This window comes from Podarcis bocagei (genome assembly GCF_964188305.1).
Source record: "Podarcis bocagei genome assembly, chromosome: 4".
In the NCBI taxonomy this organism is placed as follows: domain Eukaryota; kingdom Metazoa; phylum Chordata; class Lepidosauria; order Squamata; family Lacertidae; genus Podarcis; species Podarcis bocagei.
The window spans coordinates 68,025,275-68,050,894 of NC_138128.1; the positions used below are offsets into that span (position 1 = coordinate 68,025,275).

At 41.9% G+C, this 25,620-nt stretch overlaps 2 protein-coding genes across 3 annotated transcripts in view; one reads left to right on the forward strand and one right to left on the reverse strand.

Moving 5' to 3' along the window:
* On the forward strand, positions 1 to 13,596 carry ACTA2 (actin alpha 2, smooth muscle). The gene is made up of 9 exons (XM_081189770.1): positions 1 to 154; positions 5,215 to 5,385; positions 7,268 to 7,396; positions 8,869 to 8,979; positions 9,639 to 9,723; positions 9,816 to 9,977; positions 10,460 to 10,651; positions 12,339 to 12,520; positions 13,248 to 13,596. The coding sequence occupies exons 2-9, from the start codon at positions 5,257 to 5,259 to the stop codon at positions 13,389 to 13,391; spliced, it is 1,134 nt and encodes a 377-aa protein (XP_081045896.1). The 5' UTR covers positions 1 to 154; positions 5,215 to 5,256; the 3' UTR covers positions 13,392 to 13,596.
* STAMBPL1 (STAM binding protein like 1) overlaps positions 13,419 to 25,620 on the reverse strand; it is a 30,237-nt gene continuing 18,035 nt past the window's right edge. For both annotated transcript variants that reach the window (XM_081189707.1, XM_081189706.1), the window contains exons 4-11: positions 24,570 to 24,645; positions 23,984 to 24,079; positions 22,518 to 22,851; positions 20,616 to 20,740; positions 19,220 to 19,357; positions 17,079 to 17,191; positions 15,944 to 16,043; positions 13,419 to 14,043 (exon numbers count right to left, since the gene is read on the reverse strand). In XM_081189707.1, the coding sequence (XP_081045833.1) occupies positions 13,987 to 14,043; positions 15,944 to 16,043; positions 17,079 to 17,191; positions 19,220 to 19,357; positions 20,616 to 20,740; positions 22,518 to 22,851; positions 23,984 to 24,079; positions 24,570 to 24,645 (1,039 nt within the window). In that variant the 3' untranslated portion in view covers positions 13,419 to 13,986. The remainder of the gene's footprint in view (positions 14,044 to 15,943; positions 16,044 to 17,078; positions 17,192 to 19,219; positions 19,358 to 20,615; positions 20,741 to 22,517; positions 22,852 to 23,983; positions 24,080 to 24,569; positions 24,646 to 25,620) is intronic.

The window sequence follows — 25,620 nt, forward strand, 5'->3', positions numbered from 1 at the left end:
TCTGTTTGACAGAGAGATGGAGATGGAGCTCTGCTCTGCTCCTTGTTTGGGAAGCTGGTGGGAGGGGAACAGGCCAAGGAGCTATATAAGCCGAAAAGGTTCACTTTGCCAGTGCACCACCCCAGAACAGCTCTCCCCAGCCAAGCGCTGACAGGTAAGAGGCAGGGAACCAAAGAAGTGATTTTAGGATTTGCCTGATCAGTTTAGATAAAGAAAGAAGGGGGGGGGGGAGAGACTTTCTTTGCTGTTTCAATCCAGCATATTGGTGGCGCCTAGGAGAGCTCATCACACAATAAATGAGTACATGTGCAATAATCCACGCCCATTGAGCTTAATTGGTGTTTGCTATTTTACTTCAGTGGGATGTTCCATGTACTCTTAGGTCGTGCTCCTGCTGTCTGATGCACTGCACATTTACTTGGAAGTAAGTCAGTCTGAACTCAGTAGAGTTTAATCCTAAGTAACTGTGCTGCAATTCTAAGGAAACATTCTTGGATGTGGGACTTATTTCTGAGTAAACAAGCACTGGATTGTGCTGTTTGTCCTGATCCAATTAAGTATTTATTTTTATGAGAGGATTTAAGCACATGCCTTACTCTTCCAGTGAAATTGGTGGGGCTTAAAGAAGGATACTATAATTTTGCCTCGATTGTGCCATTGCCTTATTCTCTGACCCTCACTTTTGCATTTCCATTTCTAAGATGAAGCTGGTATGACGTTTATAAGCAATGTCATTTATAGCTAAGCCTCTGTAAGCCTTTCTGCCAGAGTATTTATTTCTCCTTCTGCATTGCTCTTTAAGCACCATCCTTGCTGGGAAAGGGTCTCTCTCTCTCTCTCTCAGTTATGATTCAGATTTGTTCCTAGTGTGTTCTTGCTCTTTAGAAGCTGTGTGGATATTAGGCTTGCATGAATCTGTACATTGTGAACCTGAAAAGGCTTTCCCACTTCAGGCTTTTGACAGGTTCTTTTCACACCCTCACTGGGATTCTCAAGCTTGGAATGAACTGGTGGATTGAGACCTAATTGAATGTGTGTGTGCATTTTCACATGGAACCCCTTTGGTTGTTTTGCCAAATGGAGATAAGATGCATCCACTTCTAGTCATGGTCTTAAGTTCAGAGCAAGAGGAGATATGTAGCAGAAACTTGTGTTTTGCTTATGTCATGGTGTAAAGTGCCATGTATATACATTGATAGTGCTGCATAAATAAAATTACTATTACAACTTCACGTGCTGCTATTACTCCTAAGTAGTGCCTAGAGGCAATTCCTTAGAAGCAAGCATAACAGCACAAAATTAAAACTCTATTGAGTCATAACTTCACTCTGTCCACTGTTCAGTGTAAGTGTTGATGTTAACTAACAAGGGTAAATTAAATTATAGAGTGCAAATGCTGCAAAAAAGCATAATCTAGGATGGCTAGATGCAAAAGAGGACATGGTTCTGCAAGTTGCATAGAAGTGGGATATTCAACAGGTGTGGCTTGTCATGCAATAAACAACTGTTGAAATCCTATCTTCTTTCTGTTCTTTGTCCCATTTTGCATCTTATTCTCCTAATAATAGCTGCAGCCTAGGTTCTCATGGATGCCCTGTACCCAGTTGGGGCTTGTGGGTAGTCCAATGCTCGTATGTAGACCTGTGCCAGTGGAGGGTACATGCACTAGAATCCCTCCAGTCACACTGGCTCTGAGCATGGTCCTCTCCATGCCTCAAACACATAGCTATCCAAACTGGAGTGGCCAACATTTGTTGACATACCACAATATTTACTGTAGCATTTCCTCAGTATACAGTTGCCATTCTTCTCATGTATATAATGTACTTGCTGAACTCTGCCTATGATAATATATTTGGACATTTAATTATTAGAACACACACACACACACACCTCTCACTCACTGGGGAAAGCCCATTTTTTGCTTTTCCTGCATGGGTTTTTTGGTCAGTGTCTAACACCCCCACACCTGAGCTTTGCCTGCATTGAGGCTGCAGGTCATCAGGACAGGCCAGCTGCTTGTGCCCTTTCCACCTGCAGTCCAGTGCTTGTATGTGAGGAGGGGCCAGTGGAGAAAAGAGTGCAAAGCCCAGGGCCTTCTCCATCGTGACACCATCCCTGCCCTGCAGAATTCCCTTCCGAAAGAGCTTCATATGGCCCACTCCTTCCATGGTTTTCTAGAGGGCAACTCTTCTCTTTATAGCCCAGTCTAGCACCTGCAAGGGACAGCGATAGTAAATCTTCACTCTGAGTTGTGTTGTTTAAATTCTCCTTGTGTTGATTTCTGTCCTTTCAACTTATAATTACTATAGATATTTACTTGCACAGCTTTGACATATTGTGAGCCTGTTTGTTTGGAAAGTGGGAAAAAATAGAAGGATCCTCCTCCTCCTCCTAATATCTAAATAAGCCATAATCTGCAGACAGTATATTTCAATGAGATTTGCCTTTCCTGTAGCATACCTGGTATGCTGGGATGCCTTTTAGCTCTGTCCAGAAGCAAGAATTAGCAGAAAAATTGCACATCTTAGGACAGCTTTCCCCAAAGTGCTACTGCCCTCCAGATGATGTTGGAATACAAATCCCATCAGCCCCACTTAGCATCACCAATGGTCAGGGATGATGGGAGTTGTAGTCCACCAGCAGCTGGAGAGTACCAGGTTGGGGAAGGCAGCCTCAGGCTGCAATCCTGGTCATGCTTTTGCTGGCAGGCAGTCCCTTTGAACTCAGCAGGGCTTACTTCTCAATAGACATCCATAGGATTAAACTATTAAAAGACAATCCTATGTATAAACTCCATTAGATGTACTGGGGTTTATTTTCTTAGTAAACATGCATAGGATTGCTCATGAGAGATGCACACAATGGGTTTGTTGCAGGTTTCTGGGTTACATTAGCAGCTGCAGTTATCACCTTAGCACTCTGGAGCATCCCAGGGGCCTTAGAGCACTGCTTGCTTCTCTGTCACTAGAAGACACATGTTAAAATCTGCTTGAATTTATCCTAGTTACTAAATATGGTTTTCATTTAGAGTTCACCCTGCTCAGGCAGAAATGCAGCATTCCGCCTCCCCCCTCCCTCTTAGGATTTTTGGCTCAGTTGGCTTGAGTTTGAGCAAACCACCCTTGACCTCTCCAGCTCTGTTCCAAAAACAGACATTTGAAAGACTTTGTTTCCTAATTAGGAAATCGTTTGTTCCAAACAGGCTAGCTAGAGGCACTCAAGTTAGGTAAGGTTTCCTCTGTGCTTTGGAGTAAAATGCTCAAGTATATATAGCCACTAGCTCCCCAAAATATGTGCTATTAAACATTTCTTTTCAGTAAAACTAAATATAAAAAGTCTTCTTCTACTTGTTGTTTTAAATTTAAGGTTTAATTCCCACCACCTCCCTGAGTGTTTCAGAAGAACTATATTATACCCTCATCCACTTTTTATGTGAAGTAACCTGGACTGATGAGACAAAGAGTGAATTGACACATCATGTTCCTTGAGGTGATGTGTCAAAGATGTGTCAAATGCAAAATGTAAATGTGACAGATATAGATTTGCAAATGTGGGTTTATTACCACCCAGGGAAGAGCTAAGGTTAGCAGGAGCTCTTTGCTGAGCTCACTCATTTTGGGACAACCCCAGGTTTCCCCTGTGTGATGTGTATAGAAGTGGCCTCTCTCTATATTTATATTTTGGTATAAACATTTCCTTAAAGATCTCTTATCCCAGGTTGAGAAGGCATTTGAATTCGGTTCCCTCTCTCACACAAAGCAAAGGCTCACTGGCTCACAAAGCATTTCCTTTGAACACTGCCTCACAGTTCCCATTCCTGAGTCCCAGGGTGTGTTCTGAGGGCACCATCTTGTATGTTTGGGACTCGATGGGAGGCCACCTGAGAATCCCAAATGCTTCACCTTGAGTTCCACATTGGAAGAAAATGAACTAAATATTAGTGACAGCAGATACCAATGGAAAGGCACAGGAAATGCCATTCTTTGTTTCTAAGAGGCATTTAGAGCCTATGTTCTTTGTATTCATGCTAGACATCTCATTTTTACCTTCACCAGTTTGAGCTTTCATCCTGCTGCTCTCACGATGAGAACATCAAGTGCTTCTAGTTTCTTAATTAAGGCCTGCAGTGCTTGATCTTATCTGCCTTGTTAAAATCCAGCACCGCAGGCCTTAATTAAGAAACCGGATAACAGTATTAAGTTGGGTTAAGTTACACTTGAGTTTCCTCATGACTAGCAGAACTGTTTGTACCCTGTACTAAATCAAACTGAAATCTCGCATCCAAACCCCCCCCCCACACACACACAGAGACACACCTTCTGAAACCCTTGGAGAAATGATGGGATAAAAGTTTAAGTAAGAATTATATTGTCACTATTACGATAAGAAACATTTGCTTTTTAAGAAAAGTAAGCTCAGATTCAAAGGAGGGTGAATTCTGTACCTAATAGCCACATTCTGTGGCTTTATCTTCGCTCCCACTGCATCATGGGGGAGCGGGGGTAAAATAGTAAAGGTAAAGGACCCCTGGATGGTTAAGTCCAGTCAAAGGCGACTATGGGGTTGTGGCGCTCATCTCGCTTCAAGCCGAGGGACCCGGCGTTTGTCCACAGACAGCTTTCCGGGTCATGTGGCCAGCATGACTAAACCGCTTCTGGCTCAGTGGGCAGAGGCGTGCGAAGTGGGGGCGGAAGGGGTGGGTGACCCTGGATACCACTCTGGGGGTGTGTGACAAGATGGCCCCTGCCTCCCCCCAGCTGTAGAGTGGCTGAGGGTGCTCGCAGTCAGTATGGGCGCCACTCACACAGCATCTTCTCTGACATCCTCCTCCATCAAGGATGGAGATGGTAGCAGAGAGGATTAGAGTATCTCCCTCCTTCGCACCCCTTGGTCATCCAGAAGCATTGCAGGGCAGAAGAGTGTTGGCCATTGGGGCTACTTTTAAGGCAATTACATTGGCAGTGGCCCTTCGGAAGCCCACAAGTCCCAAAGGCCACCACTTTTTAAGTCATGAATTGCTGCTCTGCTACATGTCAGGACAATTGAGAGAGGTGACAGGGATTCCCCTTTTGCTACTTTTACAAAGTTTCTTCTAATTGGAGCCAGACTCCGTTAACTCTCGAAGCTAGCATTCCCCTGCCCCCAACCACCACCACCACTCCTGGGAATGTTTTCTTTTATTACATTGAGACTTCTATCTTCTCTTTATAGGTCTGTACTTGTGTGGAAGGTCTGAGAAAGTTGCTTTAGAAGATGTGTGAGGAAGAGGACAGCACTGCACTGGTTTGTGACAATGGCTCAGGACTGTGTAAGGCTGGTTTTGCTGGAGATGATGCTCCGAGAGCAGTTTTTCCATCCATTGTGGGACGCCCCAGGCACCAGGTGAATAACTGGCTCAGCGACTGAAACACTGATTGGTACAGAAGCCAAAGGATTCATTAGCAATAATAACATGGACCTCAAAAGGAAGAGTTTTGTTTCCCACACACACACTCCCTTTACAATGCCACAGTCCTTATCCAATTTCTTTTAAATCATTCCTGTTGATGTCAATAGAGTTTTGCCATGTAGCATGTTGCGGTCCAATTTAAAATGCAGTTTAAACTCTTGAGCAGCCATATTGGAAGAGAGTAAACTTTCACCAGAGGCTGGCAACCCTATTTCCTCAGCCAGTTTCTCTAATTTGGAAAAATGTGCATTCAACAGTGCTTTTTGGTTTTGTGTTTGCTGAGGTAGAATGGGAGAATGATTAGCAAGTAGAATTGACTAATAAAATTGACTAATCAGTTGACTAATTTAGAACATCTTGTAGATTGGTAGACTAACCATAGATTGCTATAGAGATGAGTTTTAAGAAAGTCGGGGGGGGGGACAAATATCAAGTAATCATAGCAAATCAAATATCACTAGTCAGATACCTCTTACTAAGGGCCCCTCAGGATGTCATTTTTGTTGCACATTCATGATGATTTGTGCTCATGATTTTATCAGGGCAATAATATACAGTCCTGCTTTTAATGCTGTTTGTAGCTTTACATGCTTTGGGGTAGCCACACTTCTTCCTTTTTAGTCAGTGCATATCCCACAACTTCCTGCTGAAATCTAGTAACTTTTTATACCACAAATGTTCTGGTTTCTTTTGTTTTACTTCTGTTCTGCTATAGCCTCTCCAGACAGCAATAATGTGATAGCACTGGGGAAGCATCACAGAACAAGCTAAACGGAATACATCCATCAGTAATGCACTTTAAATAGCCATGTCATCAAACTTCAAATTCACAGCCTAAGATGATCTTGAAACTGTTGAGATATCCATAAGCTATAGACCTGAGTTGGGGGGGGGGGCTTGTGTGTCCAGTCTCTGCATGTCAGGTCAATGGAACTGTGGCTTGTATCAAATAATTATTGTGACCCAACAAGAATGGAAAATGCACGTATTCAAATCCATCAAGATAGCACGCTTTAAAAAAAAAGACTCTTTTTCTTCCCCTGTTAAAGCTGCAATACTATTTATCTGGAAGCAAATCCAACTGAAATACCTGAGGCTTACTTCCAAGTAAACATGGCTGAGGATCAGGCTGTAAATGTGAGCCATGGAAGTGGAGCACTTGAGAAGAGTGTGCTGTCCAATATTTGCCACTAGATGGCTGTTCACTCATATTTATAGCATGTACCAGAAGTAAAGATGGCCATCAACTTGGATGACTTCAAAAGATTAGACCAACTCATGGAGGATAAGGCTGCCAGTAGCTGCTAGCCACAATGCCTATGTTCTGCCTCTATTGCCAGAGGTGGTTTGTCCCTGAATACTGGTTGCTGAAAATCACAAGAGGGAAGAGTGCTGTTAAGCCTGGGTCCTGCTTATAGGCTTCCCATAGATATCTGGCTGGCGAGAACAAGATGCAGAACTAGAGGGGCATATTCTTTGCATGCAGAAGGTCCAGTCTCTGGATGCAAGGGTTTGAGGAAGCACTATTATTGGGTCAGATCCCTGTCCAAGACTCTGGCAAGCTGCACTCCATCTGAGCCAAAGGGACCAATGATCTGAGCCAATATAAAACGGTTTTCCTATGTTTCTATCCCATTGGCCACTTTTTCCTATTACGTTTCTTATAGTTATGCCCAGTGGGGAAACAATGAAGGCTGGTTCCTCAACCTTTTATTTAAAAATAAGATAGAGGGTATGGGTCATCTTGTTTGCTTCGTTACATTGCTTTCTTATGAGCCTGTTGTCATCGTCACCTTTTCTCCCTCTCTTACTTAGGGCGTGATGGTAGGGATGGGCCAGAAAGACAGCTATGTAGGAGATGAAGCCCAAAGCAAGAGAGGAATCCTGACCTTGAAATATCCAATAGAGCATGGAATCATCACAAACTGGGATGATATGGAGAAGGTATTGAAACCACAAATTAAAACAGAATATAATGCAAAATGAATGATAAGCAGAAGCAGGGATTTTTGCTCTTTTTTGGGGAGGGGAGAAAGTTGTGATTTGTCTGTGTATTTTTGGTGAGAACAATCTGCATATCTTCTGCTATTGGGATTTTTATTTTTCCCCCAATAAGTTCATGGTGTTTGGTGTTCCAGTAAGGACGTTGCAAGAATGCATATTTGCTGCTATGATTTGGAATTACATAGAGACTAATTAAGAAGTCACAGAAAGAAAATGCAATTAACAAGTTCTGGAAAGTGGTGGCTAGGGCTTCCTTTATCTGGAGTGGGCGTGGGTGCTTCTCCACCACTGCTGGTAATGTATACATCTTCTGCCCATGGAGGTTATCTTTACTCACAGTGTGCTGATTGGGAGCTGTTTCTCCTCATTGCTCTCATGCGTGCAGCTGCGATGAATATTGCATTCACATAGATGACACCACCCCCTCTCATAGTTCTGAATCAGACATTGCTAGTTTGGGACGGAATTATGTGGTCCACTTAACCACATGGGCAGAAGAGTGGGCAGAGGAGTAGATTGGGATTTGCAATGGTTTGAAAATTGTGACTATTAAAGTGTTTTCCTCACCTCCTAAATTAGGTGGCTGAAAGCTTGGGGGGGGGGAATGGGATTATTTGCATGAGAACAGATTTGTGTGCAAGCTCCAGTTCTGTTATTGAAAACATGTGCCTGTGGTGTTCGTACAGAGCCCCCAGTCGTTTCACGGACTATTGACCTGTACACCACTGTTTTATTCTTCTGCTGCCACCAACCAGGTTTCTTCTGGTGAAATACTGAGTCTCAGTCAGGTTGTAAAGTCAACAATGAAGATTAAAGTTTATTGAAGAACAAACAAGTTTTAAATATGTTCAGAACGGTTTCTCAAATGCGCGCCCTTAGCTAGATGTGGCACTATCTCACACTGTCACACTCTTCTCTCTCAGTTCTATCCCTGTCTCTCACTCTGTCACAACTGCTATATTCATCTTTTACTAGCTTTCTCTGACTCTCCTATCTTCCAATGGTAAAATCCCTGGGCTGAACCTCAAAAGCAGGTAGGCTTTCTCATTGGTCAATCTACATTAACCATTCCCATCCCCCTGTACAAACATAATCACAAGGAATGGGCAAAGGCCACAGTGCCCAGGAACACCGTGGTCCACAATGCTATGTCTGGCTTCTTGAGCCACGAGGGTCCAGTAAATTATCCAAGCCTAAAATCTGCCTACCCTTGGTGTAGAAGAGGTTACCTGGACTGACATGGGTGAAACTATGGAGCTATAGCACTTGCAGTCTAAAACATTCAGTTCTAATGTCTCATAAGAGTTCTGTACCTACTGGAGCTTCAGAAATATTGTCAAGGTGGGGTGGTGACCTGTGGCTGTTTATTATAATATTATAATAAAAATTCACTTTGCTTTTTATTAATACAGATTTGGCACCACTCTTTCTACAATGAGCTGCGCGTTGCCCCTGAGGAACATCCAACTCTGCTTACAGAGGCACCATTGAACCCCAAAGCTAACCGAGAGAAAATGACACAGGTAAACAGCCTCTACTTAGCATTAAGGTCTTTGAATTACTATATGTTTATGTATTTCTTCGCTAAAGTTCTATACGGTGTAGATGCCAGCTGTATTTCTGATTATTGATGTGGGTTATACACTGGTTTTGGTGGTTCTTTCTTCTGAGTTTGTAGGTGACCTTTATCTGTATTAGACTCTGTACTTCAGGACAATAAAAGGATTAACTCATACATTTCATTGAATGGCTGGGATTTCAGTTCATGTTAATATTTCATGGCACCACATATATATTGGTGTGAAACCCATTTCAGCTACCCTGAGTTCCTGAGAACTGTAATTTTCTGAGGAATGGAAGTGACTATTAATCCAGCTTAAGTTTGTAAACATACCCTAGCTGCATAGTACTGATTTTTATTCCCTTAGAAAAGATGTCATGTTATACATTAACCCTCTCTAAATTAATGGAAACCTCTGTTGTTAGTCATGAGTTCTATTGATCCAGTTAGTGGAACCTGCTTAATTTGCAGGTTCTGGATGCATTGATAAGGATTGTGGAAATCATTTAAATTATGTGCTGTTGGTAACTAATGGTTACGACTCTATTGCATGGAGTAACAAAGACGATAGCACAAACCCGATACTTTCATTTTGTTTGTTTGTTTTTAATTACTTTTCAGATTATGTTTGAGACTTTCAACGTCCCAGCTATGTATGTTGCTATTCAGGCAGTTTTGTCCCTCTATGCTTCTGGACGTACAACAGGTAAGAAAGTGATGGGAGCTTTTGGATTTGTGAAAAGGAAGAAGAGTACATAGATATCAGGATAAATTCTGCCCATTTTGTGTTGTATCTAGGGATTGTGCTTGACTCTGGGGATGGTGTCACCCACAATGTGCCAATCTATGAAGGCTATGCACTGCCTCATGCCATCATGCGCCTGGACTTAGCCGGCCGTGACCTTACCGACTACCTCATGAAAATCCTGACAGAACGTGGCTACTCATTCGTTACTACTGGTAAGAGAAATATTTAGGATTGAGATTTGCTGAACATACTTTTAGGAGCTTTACAGGCACGTGGTTGCTTTCAGTAATGGTGAGCAAGTTTTTCTATTAACATGTCTTGCCTAGCACTATGTCTCCTGACCCCCTGGATGTGATGTGGGGACGGATAGGAGGTGGGTGCTAGTTCAATCTGGCCCCAAATGTTTTGCAAATTTGTAGCATTTGGGGACTTTCTGTTGAGACGTGTATTTGTTTATTTTGAATGCAGAACACTGCAATTTTAAAAGCAAAGCAAGAGTCCTTTTTCATTATCATGAATAATACTGAACTAAAGATAAGCAATGCAGTTCCTTTCTTTGATTGCCAAAATTCTTTGGCAATCACTTGTTGCCGAGTAAGATCAATCAATCATTCTTTGATTGCTGAAATAGTGTGATTTACATAGTACTGTTTGTAATTTAAACACAAATCTTTGCTTTGGATCCCATCTGCAGCTGAACGTGAAATTGTCCGTGACATCAAGGAGAAGCTTTGCTATGTTGCCCTGGACTTTGAAAATGAGATGGCCACGGCTGCTTCTTCATCATCCTTGGAAAAAAGCTATGAGCTGCCTGATGGTCAGGTGATCACAATAGGGAACGAACGTTTCCGCTGCCCAGAGACACTCTTCCAGCCCTCTTTCATTGGTAAGATAACTTACAGAGTTTATATTATTATACTCCTGCAAGAAATTCAGTCACCTCTCTCTAAATGGCTATACCTACCTGGTTATTAAAAATGGAGAACAAGTGGTCCTCAGGATGTCATTAGACTACAACTCTCATCATCGCTGGTAATGATAATGTATGCTGAGCTGATGAAAGTTGGAGTCCAACTTCCTCTCGAAGGCTGTAGGTTTCCATAACTGCTTCTATGCCAACACAACCAACGATCCTTGAACATTCATCCCTCAGTTCACTTCACTTTCTGATTTGCTTTATATGCTAGAGGTGATGTGGGGCATTTCACTCATGGTGTGGTAAAAGCCTGGACATGTATTTCCAGCCCAGAAGCTGGCTCCCTGACAAGTGTACAAAAATAGCATAAACTAAGGCTTAAGACAGCGAAGTGAACTTGCTGCCTTAGGGTAAATGAATGTTATTGTTGGCAGCTGTAACATTTGGGAAGAGTTGTTTGAGAATCAAATTTGGATATAGTAGCAGCATTCCTTGCCAGGGAGATGGTCCAAGCAGTTACATACCTGTGAATTCTAGATTCAGATAGGTAGCCGTGTTGGTCTGTAGCAGTAGAAATAAATTAAAAAATTAAAAAATTGTCCAGTAGCAGCTTAAGAGACCAACTAAGTTTGTTCTGGGTACTGTATAAGCTTTTGTGTGCATGCACACTTCTTGTGATACACTGAAACAGAAGTCACCAGACCCTTATATATTGTGGGAGGGTGGGATGGGTTTTGTTCCAGAAGGGTAGTAGGGGATGGGTGACTAACTCAATGGTAAAGCTGTTGACGACTGAAAAAACAAGGGATAGTATGCAGATGACCAAAAATAGCTTTAGCGTGTGTAATGAGACAAGAATCCAATATCGCTATTCAGACCAGGTCTCTGAATGTCAATTCATATACCTATGAATTGCACACAATTAAGTGTGCACACAATTACCTGACTTCTATACGCTAGGCTTTGAATAACAATTTCTCTCAGCCTTGAATTAGTTTAAGGCTACAGTGGTACCTTGGTTTTCAAACGTAATCTGTTCCGGAAGACCGTTCGACTTCTGAAACGTTTGAAAACTGAAAGCGGAAGCCTCAATTCAATAGGGCAAATCAAAATGGAAGCTGTGTAGTATGTTCAGCTTCCAAAAATTATTTGAAAACCGAAGCAGTTACTTCTGGGTTTTTGGTGTTAAGGTTCCGAAATGTTCGTCAATGGAAACATTCAAGAACCGAGGTTCTACTGTATTTCATTAAGGTTCATTCTAACATCTTGTCCACACCTTCACAGGTTGGTGGCTACTGGGTTCAGTCTTCTCAGTTGTGGCACCCACAATTCTACTATCCTAAGGCATGGTTAGAATTTTAGGATGCCCTCCCCAGGCAGATCCATCTGCCACTTAACATATATGGCACCAATTTAAAACTATTTCATTCTCTGAGGCCTTGACAGAGGGTGCATTTTGAATTTATGATTTTGTTGTTGCATGTATTTAAGTTTATCAATTGTTTCTGGTCCTGTTTTCTTTCTGATTGCCATTTTCCTAATTATTATAATGGATGTATTTTAACACTTGACTATAACCCACACTTGGAGAGGCAGCTCAAAAGTTGGAAAGCCAAGGCAAATATATTTTAAATAAATAATTTCTCAACCATCACAGGCATGGAATCTGCTGGCATTCATGAAACCACCTATAACAGCATCATGAAGTGTGACATTGATATCAGAAAAGACCTCTATGCAAACAATGTACTATCTGGTGGAACCACTATGTACCCTGGCATTGCAGACCGAATGCAAAAGGAGATCACTGCCCTGGCACCCAGCACTATGAAAATCAAGGTACTGCATTATTTGATTATTATCTAATTTATAGTGGTAAAGTAGGCCAGCATATTTTAAGGTGACTAGCTAGCTGAACATATTTTAATGTAACCAAGAAAGGGATATGTAAAGCCCTTAATAAAATCTTGATGCAGAAAGGATTAAAGCTAACTAAACAACTTATCCCACTCCCAAGCCAATATAGGGAAAGACGGGAACTGAAGAAAGTAGAAGACCAAGCAGAGGGGATTCCCAGCAACACAGTGATTCAAGAGGGAGTTTACACCATTTTAAAAAAATTATTGCAAGAAAATATAATTAGATTATTTCCTGATGATACCATGGTTAAGCTCCTGTAAGTACTCTGGTGATCTTCCCCAAGGTTTTGCAGGAAATCACCCACCCAATTTAAACTGCCTTTAAAAACAGGGCAAAATATAAATCTGATCACGTAAGAGTGCTTTGGCAAGAATACTGAATTGCCCCAGGTGAACGAAACCTAGTGTTTACTTTTCTCCTGTCAAAAACAATTACATAAGCACTCCTTTAGATAGGAAGACTTTAGAAGCAGCTCTTACCTGCTTGTGTCAGATACAGAAGTATGGACAGATAAAACTCTTTTGTTTACCCATTTTTGCCATAGGAATGGCTTGCATCACTCCACTGAATTCAATTTCTTCATGCAGTTCATTTTATCATTGCATACAGCATTTTAGCTACACCCTTCCATTTCTCTTTTGTGCAGATTATTGCTCCCCCTGAACGCAAGTACTCGGTTTGGATTGGTGGTTCTATCCTTGCCTCTCTTTCCACCTTCCAGCAAATGTGGATCAGCAAACAAGAATATGATGAAGCTGGTCCATCTATTGTTCACCGCAAATGCTTTTAAACTGCTTCTCTCTTTCCTTCCCCCCCCCTCTCTCTCTCCTTTCCCCTCTCCCCGAGCACATTACTGTGAATATATTCAGGAATAGCAATGTTTTTATAACTCCATTCCACTTATCTTAATAACAATGGCTCTGGCTACGTTTCCAATTAGATTCTGTGTATTTTGGGGTGTGGGGCTGGGGATAGAATAAATTGTAAACATGCTACCAGTTGGGTGCTTGCAATTTTTCTTAATAAAAACACTTCCAGTTGTTCTTACTCAGCTGTGAAACTGCAGTTCACAAAAGTCATGGAATCTAAGACAGAAAATTCAGATGCGCTGCAAATGTTCCATCACTGTCACTGTTTCAAGTCCACTTTATTTTCATAGTATTTCAGCATAATAACATATCCTGATTGAATGCCACCATGAACTCTATCATTATAGAACAACAAAATAACCTCAAAATGGGAAAGGGCAATAAATATCAAATTATTAAATCTAAAATGTACAAATATAAAATGTCAGTAACTTTTGGAAAACACTGTAGGAAAATCTGGCAGCCATGTTCTCCTTTGGGCAGCTGTTTTTGAGGTGGTTTGTCTTCCCATCCACATCACCTCAGGTCCAATACAGTTATTTTTACATCTTTCCCAACGACGTGTTTACATATCTGCAAAAGAAGTTGCCAAAATCAATCACGGATATACATCGGTGAGGAATCTGCTGCAAGAGGCAAATTGCCTCTGAAGTCAATCGAGAACATGCTGTTTAAGAGACAGCAGATCACGAAAGCATTTCTCTTTGAAAATATGGTACTTCTCCTGGAGGTTAGTGCTGGCTCAGAGGAAAAGAACCATGGTGCCCATAAAGCAGCATTCTCCCTCCTCATCCTTGCCTTGCCATCTCTTGTAACTCACATATCAAATTGGAGGCAGTAGTTCCCCAGTTTCAGGCTGCCTACATTCCATACATTTAAAGCACATGACTTCCCCCCAAAGCATTCTGGGAACTGTAGTTTAACCTTCACAGCGCACAATGCCTAGCACCCTTAAATAACTAGTTTCCAGGATACCTTTTTTGGGGGGGGAGGCTGCATTTTATATGCTTTGAATGCTGTGCATACAGCCTAAATCACATCTTGGTCAATGTAAGACCAGCCACACTTTTTCCTGCACCTTATGAAAGCGGATGTTTGGTGTCTGTGATGTCGGAAAATTAGTGCTTTGTGACCAAAAAGCAGGAACAATGGGGGGAAATGGAAGAGAGTACACTTTTAACTTATTAGTTAAATTTAAAATTAGTGTCTTTTAGTAAAGACCAGCTGGGCTGCATATATAAACCTATGCAGTTTACGCTTCTTCCTCACTAGGCAAAAATAAACATTTCCAGTGAAGGGGAAGGAGAAGGAGAATTCACATTTCCTCTCCTCCACTTTCTAGATGAGTTCTGTGTACTCCAGAAGCAAACGAAGAGAACACCCAGAATGATAGAGCACAACTCTATTTTGAGGAAAGGTTACAGTATTGGGGGCTTGTTAAATTGGAAAAAGAGTTACAGGGGCATGATAGGAGAGCTTCTCTCCCTGTTGGAGATTCAAGGAAGACAAAAAGGAAGTGCTTCCTCACACAATTATGGAATTCACTCCTGCAAGACATTGTACTGGACAAACAAATACCGTATTTTTCGCCCTATAAGACGCACTTTTCCCCCTCCAAAAATGAAGGGGAAATGTGGGTGCGTCTTATGGGGCGAATGCAGGCTTTCGCTGAAGCCTGGAGAGCGAGAGCGGTAGGTGCGCACCGACCCCTCTCGCTCTCCAGGCTTCGCGGACCTCTCCCCAAGCAGCGGGAATGCTCCCGCTGCTTGGGGAGAGTTGCCGGCATCCCGAAGCCTGCGCGCGCTGATCCCAGCGCCGGCAGGCTTCGCGGATCTCTCCGCAAGCAGCGGGAACGTTCCCGCTGCTTGGGGAGAGTTGCAGGCATCCCGAAGCCTGCGCGCGCTGATCCCAGCGCCGGCAGGCTTCGCGGATCTCTCCGCAAGCAGCGGGAACGTTCCCGCTGCTTGGGGAGAGTTGCAGGCATCCCGAAGCCTGCCCCCGCTGATCCCAGCGCCGGCAGGCTTCGCGGATCTCTCCGCAAGCAGCGGGAACGTTCCCGCTGCTTGGGGAGAGTTGCAGGCATCCCGAAGCCTGCCCGCGCTGATCCCAGCGCCGGCAGGCTTCGCGGATCTCTCCGCAAGCAGCGGGAACGTTCCCGCTGCTTGGGGAGAGTTGCAGGCATCCCGAAGCCTGCCCGCGCTGATCCCAGCGCCGGCAGGCTTCGCGGATCTCTCCGCAAGCAGCGGGAACCACCGCTGGGCTCCCACGGCTTGCAGAGAGCTGCCTGTTTGCGGGCTGGGGTCGGGGGAAGCTCGGGCTGCCCCAGCCCCGCGCCTGGGGGGGAAATAATTTTTTTCCTTTATTTCCCCCCAAAAAAACTAGGTGCGTCTTATGGGCCGGAGCGTCTTATGGGGCGCAAAATACGGTACACAGACAGACATACTCAGCCAAACTGTTGAGAAGTAATGCTTACATTAAATAGTCTAGGATCCTTGGTATGGGGATGAAAGCCCTTCTTTTTACAAGCAGAAACTTCCAACATGCCAGCATTAGTAAGTCTGAAGACTCCCGTGCTAGAAAGCAAAGAAAGTATTATGTCCAAGGAAGCAAACAGAACAGAGCAAAAAATAAAATAAAAATGTACATCTCAATAATGTGTGAAAAATCAGATGCATGAGCAACTTTTGGGAGTTTGCCAGAGGAGCATTTCAATTTAAGCTCACACCTGAGGACTAAGAAATGGACAGCTCAATTCTACGCAGCAGCAGTAGCAGAAGAGGTACGTATATACAGCAACTGTAACAGCTTCCTATGAAAGTAAAGTTGCTTAAGATTCATCCAGCTCTGCCCAACTGTATTTATAAATGAGGCACCAGCAGGAGAGCGGGTTGCTTCACCAGAGAAGAGGATACTTTCTCTTTCTCTCCTAGTGATGAAATGGGTCATTTCTGTAGCACATTTGCATCACATATGTAGGATTGTAACTGCTGCCTCACATATCAGACACACATGATGCAAATGATGTCACACTGCAGCCAGTGTGACATAATGAGCAGAGTAATATCCAAAAAGTAGATCCAGCTGTGGAAAATTCTGAACTTGCCTAAACCAGACAAAAATAATTGCAGTTGATTAAGCATTTAATTTTTAAGCTAATCAATCAAGGTTGACTGCACCTGCACATTACATGGAAAAAAGACTCGGATTTAATCTCCAACTAGAAGGATATCAAGTAGCAAGGCTGGGAGAGATCTTGCTTTGGAACCTATCCCTGGAGAAGCCACTGCCAATCACACGAGATCACACTGGGCTACATGGTCCAATGCCGTATTTTGTATGTTCAAGTTTTATGCTCAACACTTGAAATAAAGTTCATCTCCTTATTTCCCTTTTTCCATTCCCCACGACAGTAAAGCAAAATTGCACCACAAAATAAATATGCCTACAAATTAACATTCCCACCAAATAAACTGAGTAAAATAACAAATGCCTATAGCTGAGTACAGAGACATCTTTCTGAACATTGCTGATGGATGGAGTCAGAGAGAGAGAGAGAGAGAGAGAGAGAGAGAGAGAGAGAGAGAGAGAGAGAGAGAGAAATAACCTACTCATTATGTTTTGCTGAACAAACAATTGCAATAGCCTCCGGTAGCATTAGCTGATAAGAACAATGTGTATGAAGATCAACACTGGATAAGAATGCCGTCTGTGTTGGATGTGTCTACAAAGAAAGAAAGGAAAATGTCTACTTAGTGGATGGATTATTATTTTTTTAACAGATCAAGGTCAAATACAATCAAGGAGAAATCATAGTTAGTCTGAAGGCTTGTTGTATGATTTTCTAGCAACTGTTTATGTTATTTCCTTCACCCAAACAGACAGCATTACAATTCTCATCAGCAAAGAGGGTGCTTCAAAGTCATAGCAAAGGTACCTGTTGTAAGTTACTCACTGCACCATAGGTGGGCTGGTAAGGAAAGGGAAATTACTGAAAGGAACAGAAAACTAAAGCCTTTGACCATGAAACTATATCAAAGAAATAGGGGCAGAAAATGACAAACTACTACATGGAAAATTTAATTAAATTGGCAGGTATAGATATATAATTTGCATTGTTTTGGTCAGACATACAAATGATTGATGTACAGGAGGCGGGGATGTAATCTGTCTTTCTTGTTTGTAGCTGAAAAAAACAGTACACAGTGCTAATTGCCTGACTCCTGTGACAATCACAAAACAGCCTCCCCAGAGGAATTTCCCCCTTGACTGACTGAAGTTTAAACTTCACCCCCAAAATGGGATGGGAAGTCCCCAAGCAAATGTTTTCTTGCAAAACTTTTCAAGTCAATTGGGGGATGTGGGAGGCAATGCCTGGCACGTACTGAAGTGATTATTTAATTGCTTTGGCACATGTCCAACTGGCAAGCTCACCTGAGCCACTGTTCAGGACATTTCTTTGGCTTTGAGGTTGAATGTGGCATGAGCTGAACATACTTCAGCGGTCACTGATAGCATGATAACAGGTCTGGGAGCATGTGTGCCCACCTCTACTCAAAGGAAAGTGAGACATATGGAATGCTCATTGGAAGTATATGCCAGTTAGTCGTATTTACCAGGGCCAATTGGGGGAGGAGGTACATTTGTAAAATAACACCAGCATTTTAATCAGGAATGCTGTGTTGGGGAAAAAGTTAACGTCTTCTCTCCCTACAGTCCTGGTCACTGTTCCCCTGTGACTGCTATTTAAATTTTGAAAAGATCAGTGTCTATACCTACCTAGAGTTACTATATATATTCTTGCAATGCCTTTTTTGTTGTTGTATGGCTGCAGCATTTAATGACTTATTTGTTAATTTGCCTATTTTACAACAGCTGCATACCACTTATTTATAATAAAACATCTAAATGGTTTCAAGGTACATCAGTAAAACAGTTTAAAATAATGACAATTAACAGTAAGAAAGATTAAAACACATAACCATCTCCGTGTCTGGATAGAGTTGCCTAAGCAAAAATATTTTAAGCAAATGTTTTCATTAAATGAATTAAAGCTCAAAATGTGTCCTGGTTTACGGTATCCTAATTAAACTGGTAAAATATATATTTTTAATGCATCATCATCATTATTATAGTAGCAGTAGTAGTACTTATAATGTCTCCTAAAGGATGCATCTGCCTCTTTCTGTCACACGATAATTTTTTTGTTAAAAAAATGGGATGACAATATGCCCTGCTATCATAAGTACTTCTGTGTACGCATAACAAATCTGAAGATCTAGTCAACAAAAGTAGACAGACCTGTACTTGTTGAAAGATTTGCAGTGCCCTAAGGGGCTACAGAACACTTGGTACATGTGGGTAGCAGGAAGGTTAAGGAGGAATAGTCTAGGGATAGTGCTTTCATTTTGAAAACAAACTGAATGCACTACCTTTCACTTTCCATTAAGACACGCATATAACAATAACGAATGTGAAAAACAAATGTCAGTGCATGTGTCATGTTACAGGCAGTAGCAGACAAGATGGGTCTCCACTGAAATCCATGGAAAAATTAAACCAAAGTAAAATGGAAATAAACCAATGCAACTAAAATGAAGATAAAGCAAAAAGGACGTTGGCTTAAAAACCAAAACCAATCCCCCCCCATTGCACACCCTTAGAATAGTTTACCAAAAATATTGTTTCTGTAAGGAATGTCTTCTGCCTATTTCTTCACTGAGATCCACAGCATATTTATGTATATACGTACATGGATCCAGCCCAGAGTGAGGAGATCGTGTTGGTCTTGAACACTGAACAGCTCTTCCACATTCTCCATGTCGCAATAATCTGGCCCCGCAGACTGTTTTGGCACTATCACATGAGTAATAGTGAATTCGTTATGGGTCTGTAAAATAAAAGTGTGGCAAAATAGCTTTGGGAACAAGCACCGAACGTCGACCCCCAGAACCATCACCATTACCAACTGAATCAGTTTTTAGTACTCTTATCATAGTCGCTGTGCTGATTTACACCAAGTGATACTCAGGTTCATCACAGTAACAGACAAAGCAGAGGTCAACATTGATATTAAAATATTATATACGTGGACAAACATTTAAAGGGAAGATTGAAAATTGCCATATTAACTGAGGCAAAGCTTTAGTCCATCTAGCTCGGTATTTTCTACACTGACTGGAAGCATAGCTGTCAACGTTTCCCTTTTTAAAAGGGAAATTCCCTTATTCCAAATAGGATTCCTCGCAAGTAAAGGGAAAAGTTGACAGCTATGACTGGAAGTGACTCCAAGGATACAGACTTTGGAGCACTTTTCCTCAACCCTTACCTGCAAATGCCTGGTACTGAACATGGAACCTTCTGCATTAAAAGCCCATGGTTTACCACTGAGCTACAGCCAGTGTGCGCCACGCTTATGTAAAGATACGGCAGGAAATGCTACCTTTTCTTAGTATGTAATCTTATTCACACTCACTTGCGAATGGAATTTACTTCTCAGTAAAAATAGATAGGATTGGGTTTCACAATGCAGTGTATTTTTTTAATCTTCTTATTAGCCAGAATATATATTATTTTAATATCTGTGTATGTTTTCCCCTGTGTGCCAGGTTCAGTACTTTATATATCAGCCATGTTTCAGATACCATTTCGCAGTTAACTATTGGTGTAAAGTGAACATTAGGCAACAGGGTGCATTATTTACCTAGGAAGCAAAATCCAAGCAATAATAGCTAAGCGATATTTGCTATAATTTCTCTCCACTCACACATACACACAAAATCTGATATTCAGAATCTGATATGCCACAGCATTAGCTCCCACTATATTTAATATTGGTTTTCCTGCAACAAATTATCATTTGTGTTTCATGAAAATCATTTTAAAAAATCCTTTAGTGGAGTCTAACTTCACAGCAGAATGATTTAATAGCATTACATGCTTCCCATTGCCTAAGATCAATGATTTCTGCTCCTCCCCCAAAAGGCAAACAGCAGACCACAGTTCAGTAAGAATTTCTGAGAAGTAAAGTCAATTATGTAGCACACTTACACTCCACATCTGCTTTTGCTCTGATATCAGTTCATTACAGGAAAATACAGTACTATCAAAAGTGCCTTCCCCATACAAATGTGAAGGTTCAACTGTACCAGTTTTCCACAGAGAATTCCACATGTCTCTATTCCTCTTACTGTATTTGCCTCTGCTAGCAGCAGAAATTTGTGGCAAAGATCCTTGGGCAGAACCACACTTCGCAGCCCTTCAGCCACATTGTCTAAAAAGAGAGACAGAGTAAGAGTGTCATTTATGCAGAGGTAAAGGTAAGGTAAGGGATGCGGGTGGCACAGTGGTCTAAACCACTGAGCCTCTTGGGCTTGCTGATTGGAAGGTTGGCGGTTCGAATCCCCACGATGGGGTGAGCTCCCATTGCTCGGTCCCAGCTCCTGCCAACCTAGCAGTTTCTGTCACGGTGTCCCGTTGCACCAGAAGTGGTTTAGTCATGCTGGCCACATGACCCAGAAAGCTGTCTATGGACAAACACCAGCTCCCTCGGCCTGAAAGCGAGATGAGTGCCGCAACCCCATAGTCGTCTTTGACTGAACTTAACCGCCCAGGGGTCCTTTACCTTTACCTTTTTACATTTATGCAGGAGTCTACAGTATTAAAATTCTCTTATAAAATACAATTTAAAAAGTGCTTGACTGACATGTACAAATTGGGTACATGTACAAATTGGGAGGCTATTTTTTTTAATAATTTATTTTGCATTTATTCATTTATTTTGGAAATTTATACACTACCTAGCTAAAGTCAGAATTCAGGGTAGATATAAAGACATAGCAAGTGACTGTCCCACTCCTAGTGGTGATTTTCTTCTGCGCCTGTTTCAGTTGCCCTCTACTTATGGCAAATAGCTTGTGCAACAAACAGAGGCTGAAATTTCTATAAAATATCACAAGCTATATAGGTTGGACAGCTACTAGAGTTGCTGCAGTCTCATTTATTTGGTATGTGCATTTTAGGATTTGAGTGCCTGTGTGATGTAGTGGAAAAGCTGGTTTGGGATCCCTGCTCAACCATGAAGGTCATTAGCTGACCTTGGGCCGTTCGGCAACATTCCAGGATGAATGAGCATTTATTAAACAGAATTTATTGAATTTTGGAAGCATAGTTCCAGAATCAGGGTATCAAAGAGGTTCGAGTGACTTAAAAAGCTAAAGTCAAAGGGGAAAGAGTGATGAGGAATAGAGAGAAACAGCTTTATGAAGGTAAACTAGGGGCATGGAAGAATGCAAACTACGTGAATGGAAGCCTGAAAGAAGGGAGATCTGAGACCCAAATATTTCCCTTCAGCAAACCAACGAATAGCGTATACTAGAAGTCAGTCACAAACACACAACATAATGCGCACCTTGACTTCCATATCGTAAGTGAGGTATTGTCTTGGATACCTTCGTTAGGTTGAACTGCCAATTATTTATTTATGGCTTTTCCTTTTTAGGGAAAAACCACTCAATTCAAATGGAGGTCTGAACAAGTAACTGGGCAACCTTTACAGAGCTCTCCATCCAGAACGTGGAAACACATTTCTAACCAGATAAAAGATACCTATGTGTGTATCAAAGTTTCAGAACATGCTCTATGCTGTAACATTTCAACGATTTGGGATTTTAATCATTGGCATTGTGTAGATTTTTAGGTGAAATGTACAGTGGTACCTTGGGTTACATACACTTCAGGTTACAGATGCTTCAGGTTATAGACTCCGCTAACCCAGAAATAGTACCTCGGGTTAAGAACTTTGCTTCAGGATGAGAACAGAATTCGTGCTCCGGCGGTGTGGCAGCAGCAGGAGACCCCATTAGCTAAAGTGGTGCTTCAGGTTAAGAATGGACCTCCGGAACGAATTAAGTACTTAACCCGAGGTACCACTGTATTCCGATTTATATTGGATGCCACCTGTTGAGAACTTTAGCTTACACAGTTGGCTATAGAGTCTAACAGTGCAATAACATGGGAAGAAGACAACAACAACAAAATTGCTCTCTTACTCTGAACAGCACTTAGAGTAGCAGCTGGCTTTAAGGCCCGACTTATAGGAGGAGACTGTCCATCGCTCTTGTTTGCAATTGTTGTGGGGATAGAATTATTCAGATGTGTTGCAGTGCACGACGATAACGTGCTCCCATCAGTCTGCTCAGATGTAATTGAATTATCCTTAGTTTTCTCATCACGGGCTCTTTCTTGCTTCTTCAGTTGATCTTCAAAGAATTGAAACTGTTCTGTTTCCAGCTGCTGTTGACGAATCTGTGCAATCCGCTTCTTCTCTGCTTCTATCAGTTTCTGTTGCTCTAGCTTCTTGAGTAATTCAGCTTTGCATTTGCCCTGAAAAATATATTACATGAAAAAATCCAATGTACAGCCCACAGTGGTTCAAACCACATTAGACATGGCAGATCCAATTGTTTAAATACTTATCCCATTCACATATAAAGTGGAGTACAGTGGTACCTCGGGTTACATACGCTTCAGGTTACAGACTCCGCAAACCCAGAAATAGTACCTTGGGTTAAGAACTTTGCTTCAGGATGAGAACAGAAACTGTGCTCTGGCGGTGCGACGGCAGCAGGAGGCCCCATTAGCTAAAGTGATGCTTTCAGTTAAGAACAGTTTCAGGTTAAGAATGGACCTCCGGAACGAATTAAGTACTTAACCCGAGGTACCACTGTACTATTTAAAAGCTAGGAGTGTATGGGGATGGGGAGAATGCTGAACAAACCTTCAGCCTGTAGCTTTCCCCCTGCAGGGCTTACTTCTGGTACTGGACCTTAAGAAACAGACTTCTGGGTAAACTGTCCAATACTCTGCTCCTGGCTGCATAGCTCTCTGACCCTTTCAGTTGCACCACTCACACTCGTGAAAATGAGAACTTTTCATTTAGTAGGTCTGCTACCATCATGCATATTTTGGGCTTTGGAAAGGATCCTTTCCTCTGTGAGCACAAGCATAGGAAGTGAATAATGTCAAGGAACTGACATATGTTTATTGCTGGCTATGATTCTTGGCCAAACTTTTTGGCAAGGAACAGTGCAGTGCAGAATATGGATGCATTGCTTTTGGGCAGTACAGTTCTTGGCACCCATGTTGTTTGGGCATAGCTGCCTACTTGTGTGTGTCTGTGTTGCCAGGGGATTGATTGTTCCATCAATCTAGTGGAACATTTCCATGGATCAAGAGGTAACAAAGGACTTTGGTTTCTAAATAGATAGCTGATATGTTAGTGTTCAGTTTCACTTTTTGTTCATTTTTAACATTATTATTATTATCATCAATAGTAACAGTGTTACTTACCACCACTAACACAAAATGTTTAAAAGCTAAATAAATTATGTCATTCACAGAAAGGGTTCCTTACTAAAGGTTTATATATTTGCCAGATTTGTTATACAGAATATTGATGATGGGGTACACATATAATTAAAAACACATACAATATAAATGTTCTGGTGGAATTTACCTTGTCTTGCATATATTCCCGATATTCTGCATTATATTTCTTTAACAACTCCTTCTTCAATTCATCAGTTCTTGGAAAGGCTATGTCCTTCAGTTTCTTTGTTAGAAAGAATTTAAATAAATAAATAAATGCATATAAATACTTGCTTTCCTCCCATTCCAGATCACCATCTTGATCTCATAATCAATTCATCTATTATTATAAAATTAAATACAAAAAAAATTAAGGTTCAGATCTATGAATCAGCTTTATCTGTGATTAATGCCTCTATTGACATGGCTATTCAATGGCTTTAACTGCCCTTGTGTTTGCTACTGATAGATTTCAAAGGTCATGATGGCACTGCTGCCTTGGTAAAATGGCTAACATAATTTAATCATGAGAAAATGTATAAAGTCTGGTCTCAATAGGAGAACATGGCTTCCAAACCCAGAGCTCATACTGTAGCCCTCAGCACCGATGGAAACATCAGCTTCTAGAGCCCAAATGCCTTAGCAGAGCTGATGGTGCTGTTGTTATTGGTTCATGAAAAGAAAAAGGAGTCCTTTGAAATGCCTGTTGTTGTTTTTTAAAAAAGCAACTCTACCTTCATGATATCCTGTTTTTCTGGAACTGCACATTGCTGGTAGTCTCGATGACAGGGCAGCTTTTCTACAAACAAACTAGAAAACGAGACACACACATTTTCCACCTTGCATGTCTGAGAAATATCCACAACACCATTGTTTTCCTGCAGAGACAAAAGCTGGCTGCATAAATCGTATGACGCTGGACCTAGTGTTCCTTTTTTGATTCACAGCAGCTTTCTGTACCTTTAGATTTTAAATTACAACACTGCAGTTCCACAGTCGGTTCTCAGTGCACAATTGGTTTACTATTTACTATGCTGTAGTGCCACTCATTCTCATGCAGCTCTTCCAGAAAAATAATGCTTCTCAATTGCAGTCAATGCTATGTTTAGAATATATTTGTAAACTATAAAAAGGTAAAGGTACCCCTGCCCGTACGGGCCAGTCTTGACAGACTCTAGGGTTGTGTGCCCATCTCACTTAAGAGGCCGGGAGCCAGCGCTGTCTGCAGACACTTCCGGGTCACGTGGCCAGCGTGACAAGCTGCATCTGGCGAGCCAGCGCAGCACACGGAATGCCATTTACCTTCCCGCTGGTAAGCGGTCCCTATTTATCTACTTGCACCCGGGGGTGCTTTCGAACTGCTAGGTTGGCAGGCGCTGGGACCGAACGACGGGAGCGCACCCCGCCGCGGAGATTCGAACCGCCGACCATGCAATCGGCAATGCCTAGGCGCTATAGGTAATGAATAAAACAAAGCACTAGAACTATCCTTTGGTGTACCTACTTTCTTTGTTTGTTGTAATTGACAATGTAATTTTTCAATCCTTCACTCCCCTCCATTTCAATTCTTCTTGCCTCTTTCCTCGGGGGTACTAGCCCAGCACTAACTATTTCAATACTTCAACTGAAAACAACTTCTCAAAACTTAGGCAGGTGTCCCAGTATGAAAAGTTGTGAACATTTAGACTGAAGGACTGAGGCTGGGACCTTCTGAGTGAAAAGCTTATGACTCACCACTGAGCTTCAAGACTTTCCCATTTAACTTCTCACATGGCTTTCCCCAGA

Excerpts from the sequence above, each read along its gene's own strand:
- ACTA2 (XM_081189770.1), top strand. The coding sequence starts at position 5,257 with ATGTGTGAGGAAGAGGACAGCACTGCACTGGTTTGTGACAATGGCTCA. Across the intron at positions 8,980-9,638 it reads ACCGAGAGAAAATGACACAG|ATTATGTTTGAGACTTTCAA; the intron begins GTAAACAGCCTC and ends ATTACTTTTCAG. Across the intron at positions 10,652-12,338 it reads CTTCCAGCCCTCTTTCATTG|GCATGGAATCTGCTGGCATT; the intron begins GTAAGATAACTT and ends CAACCATCACAG.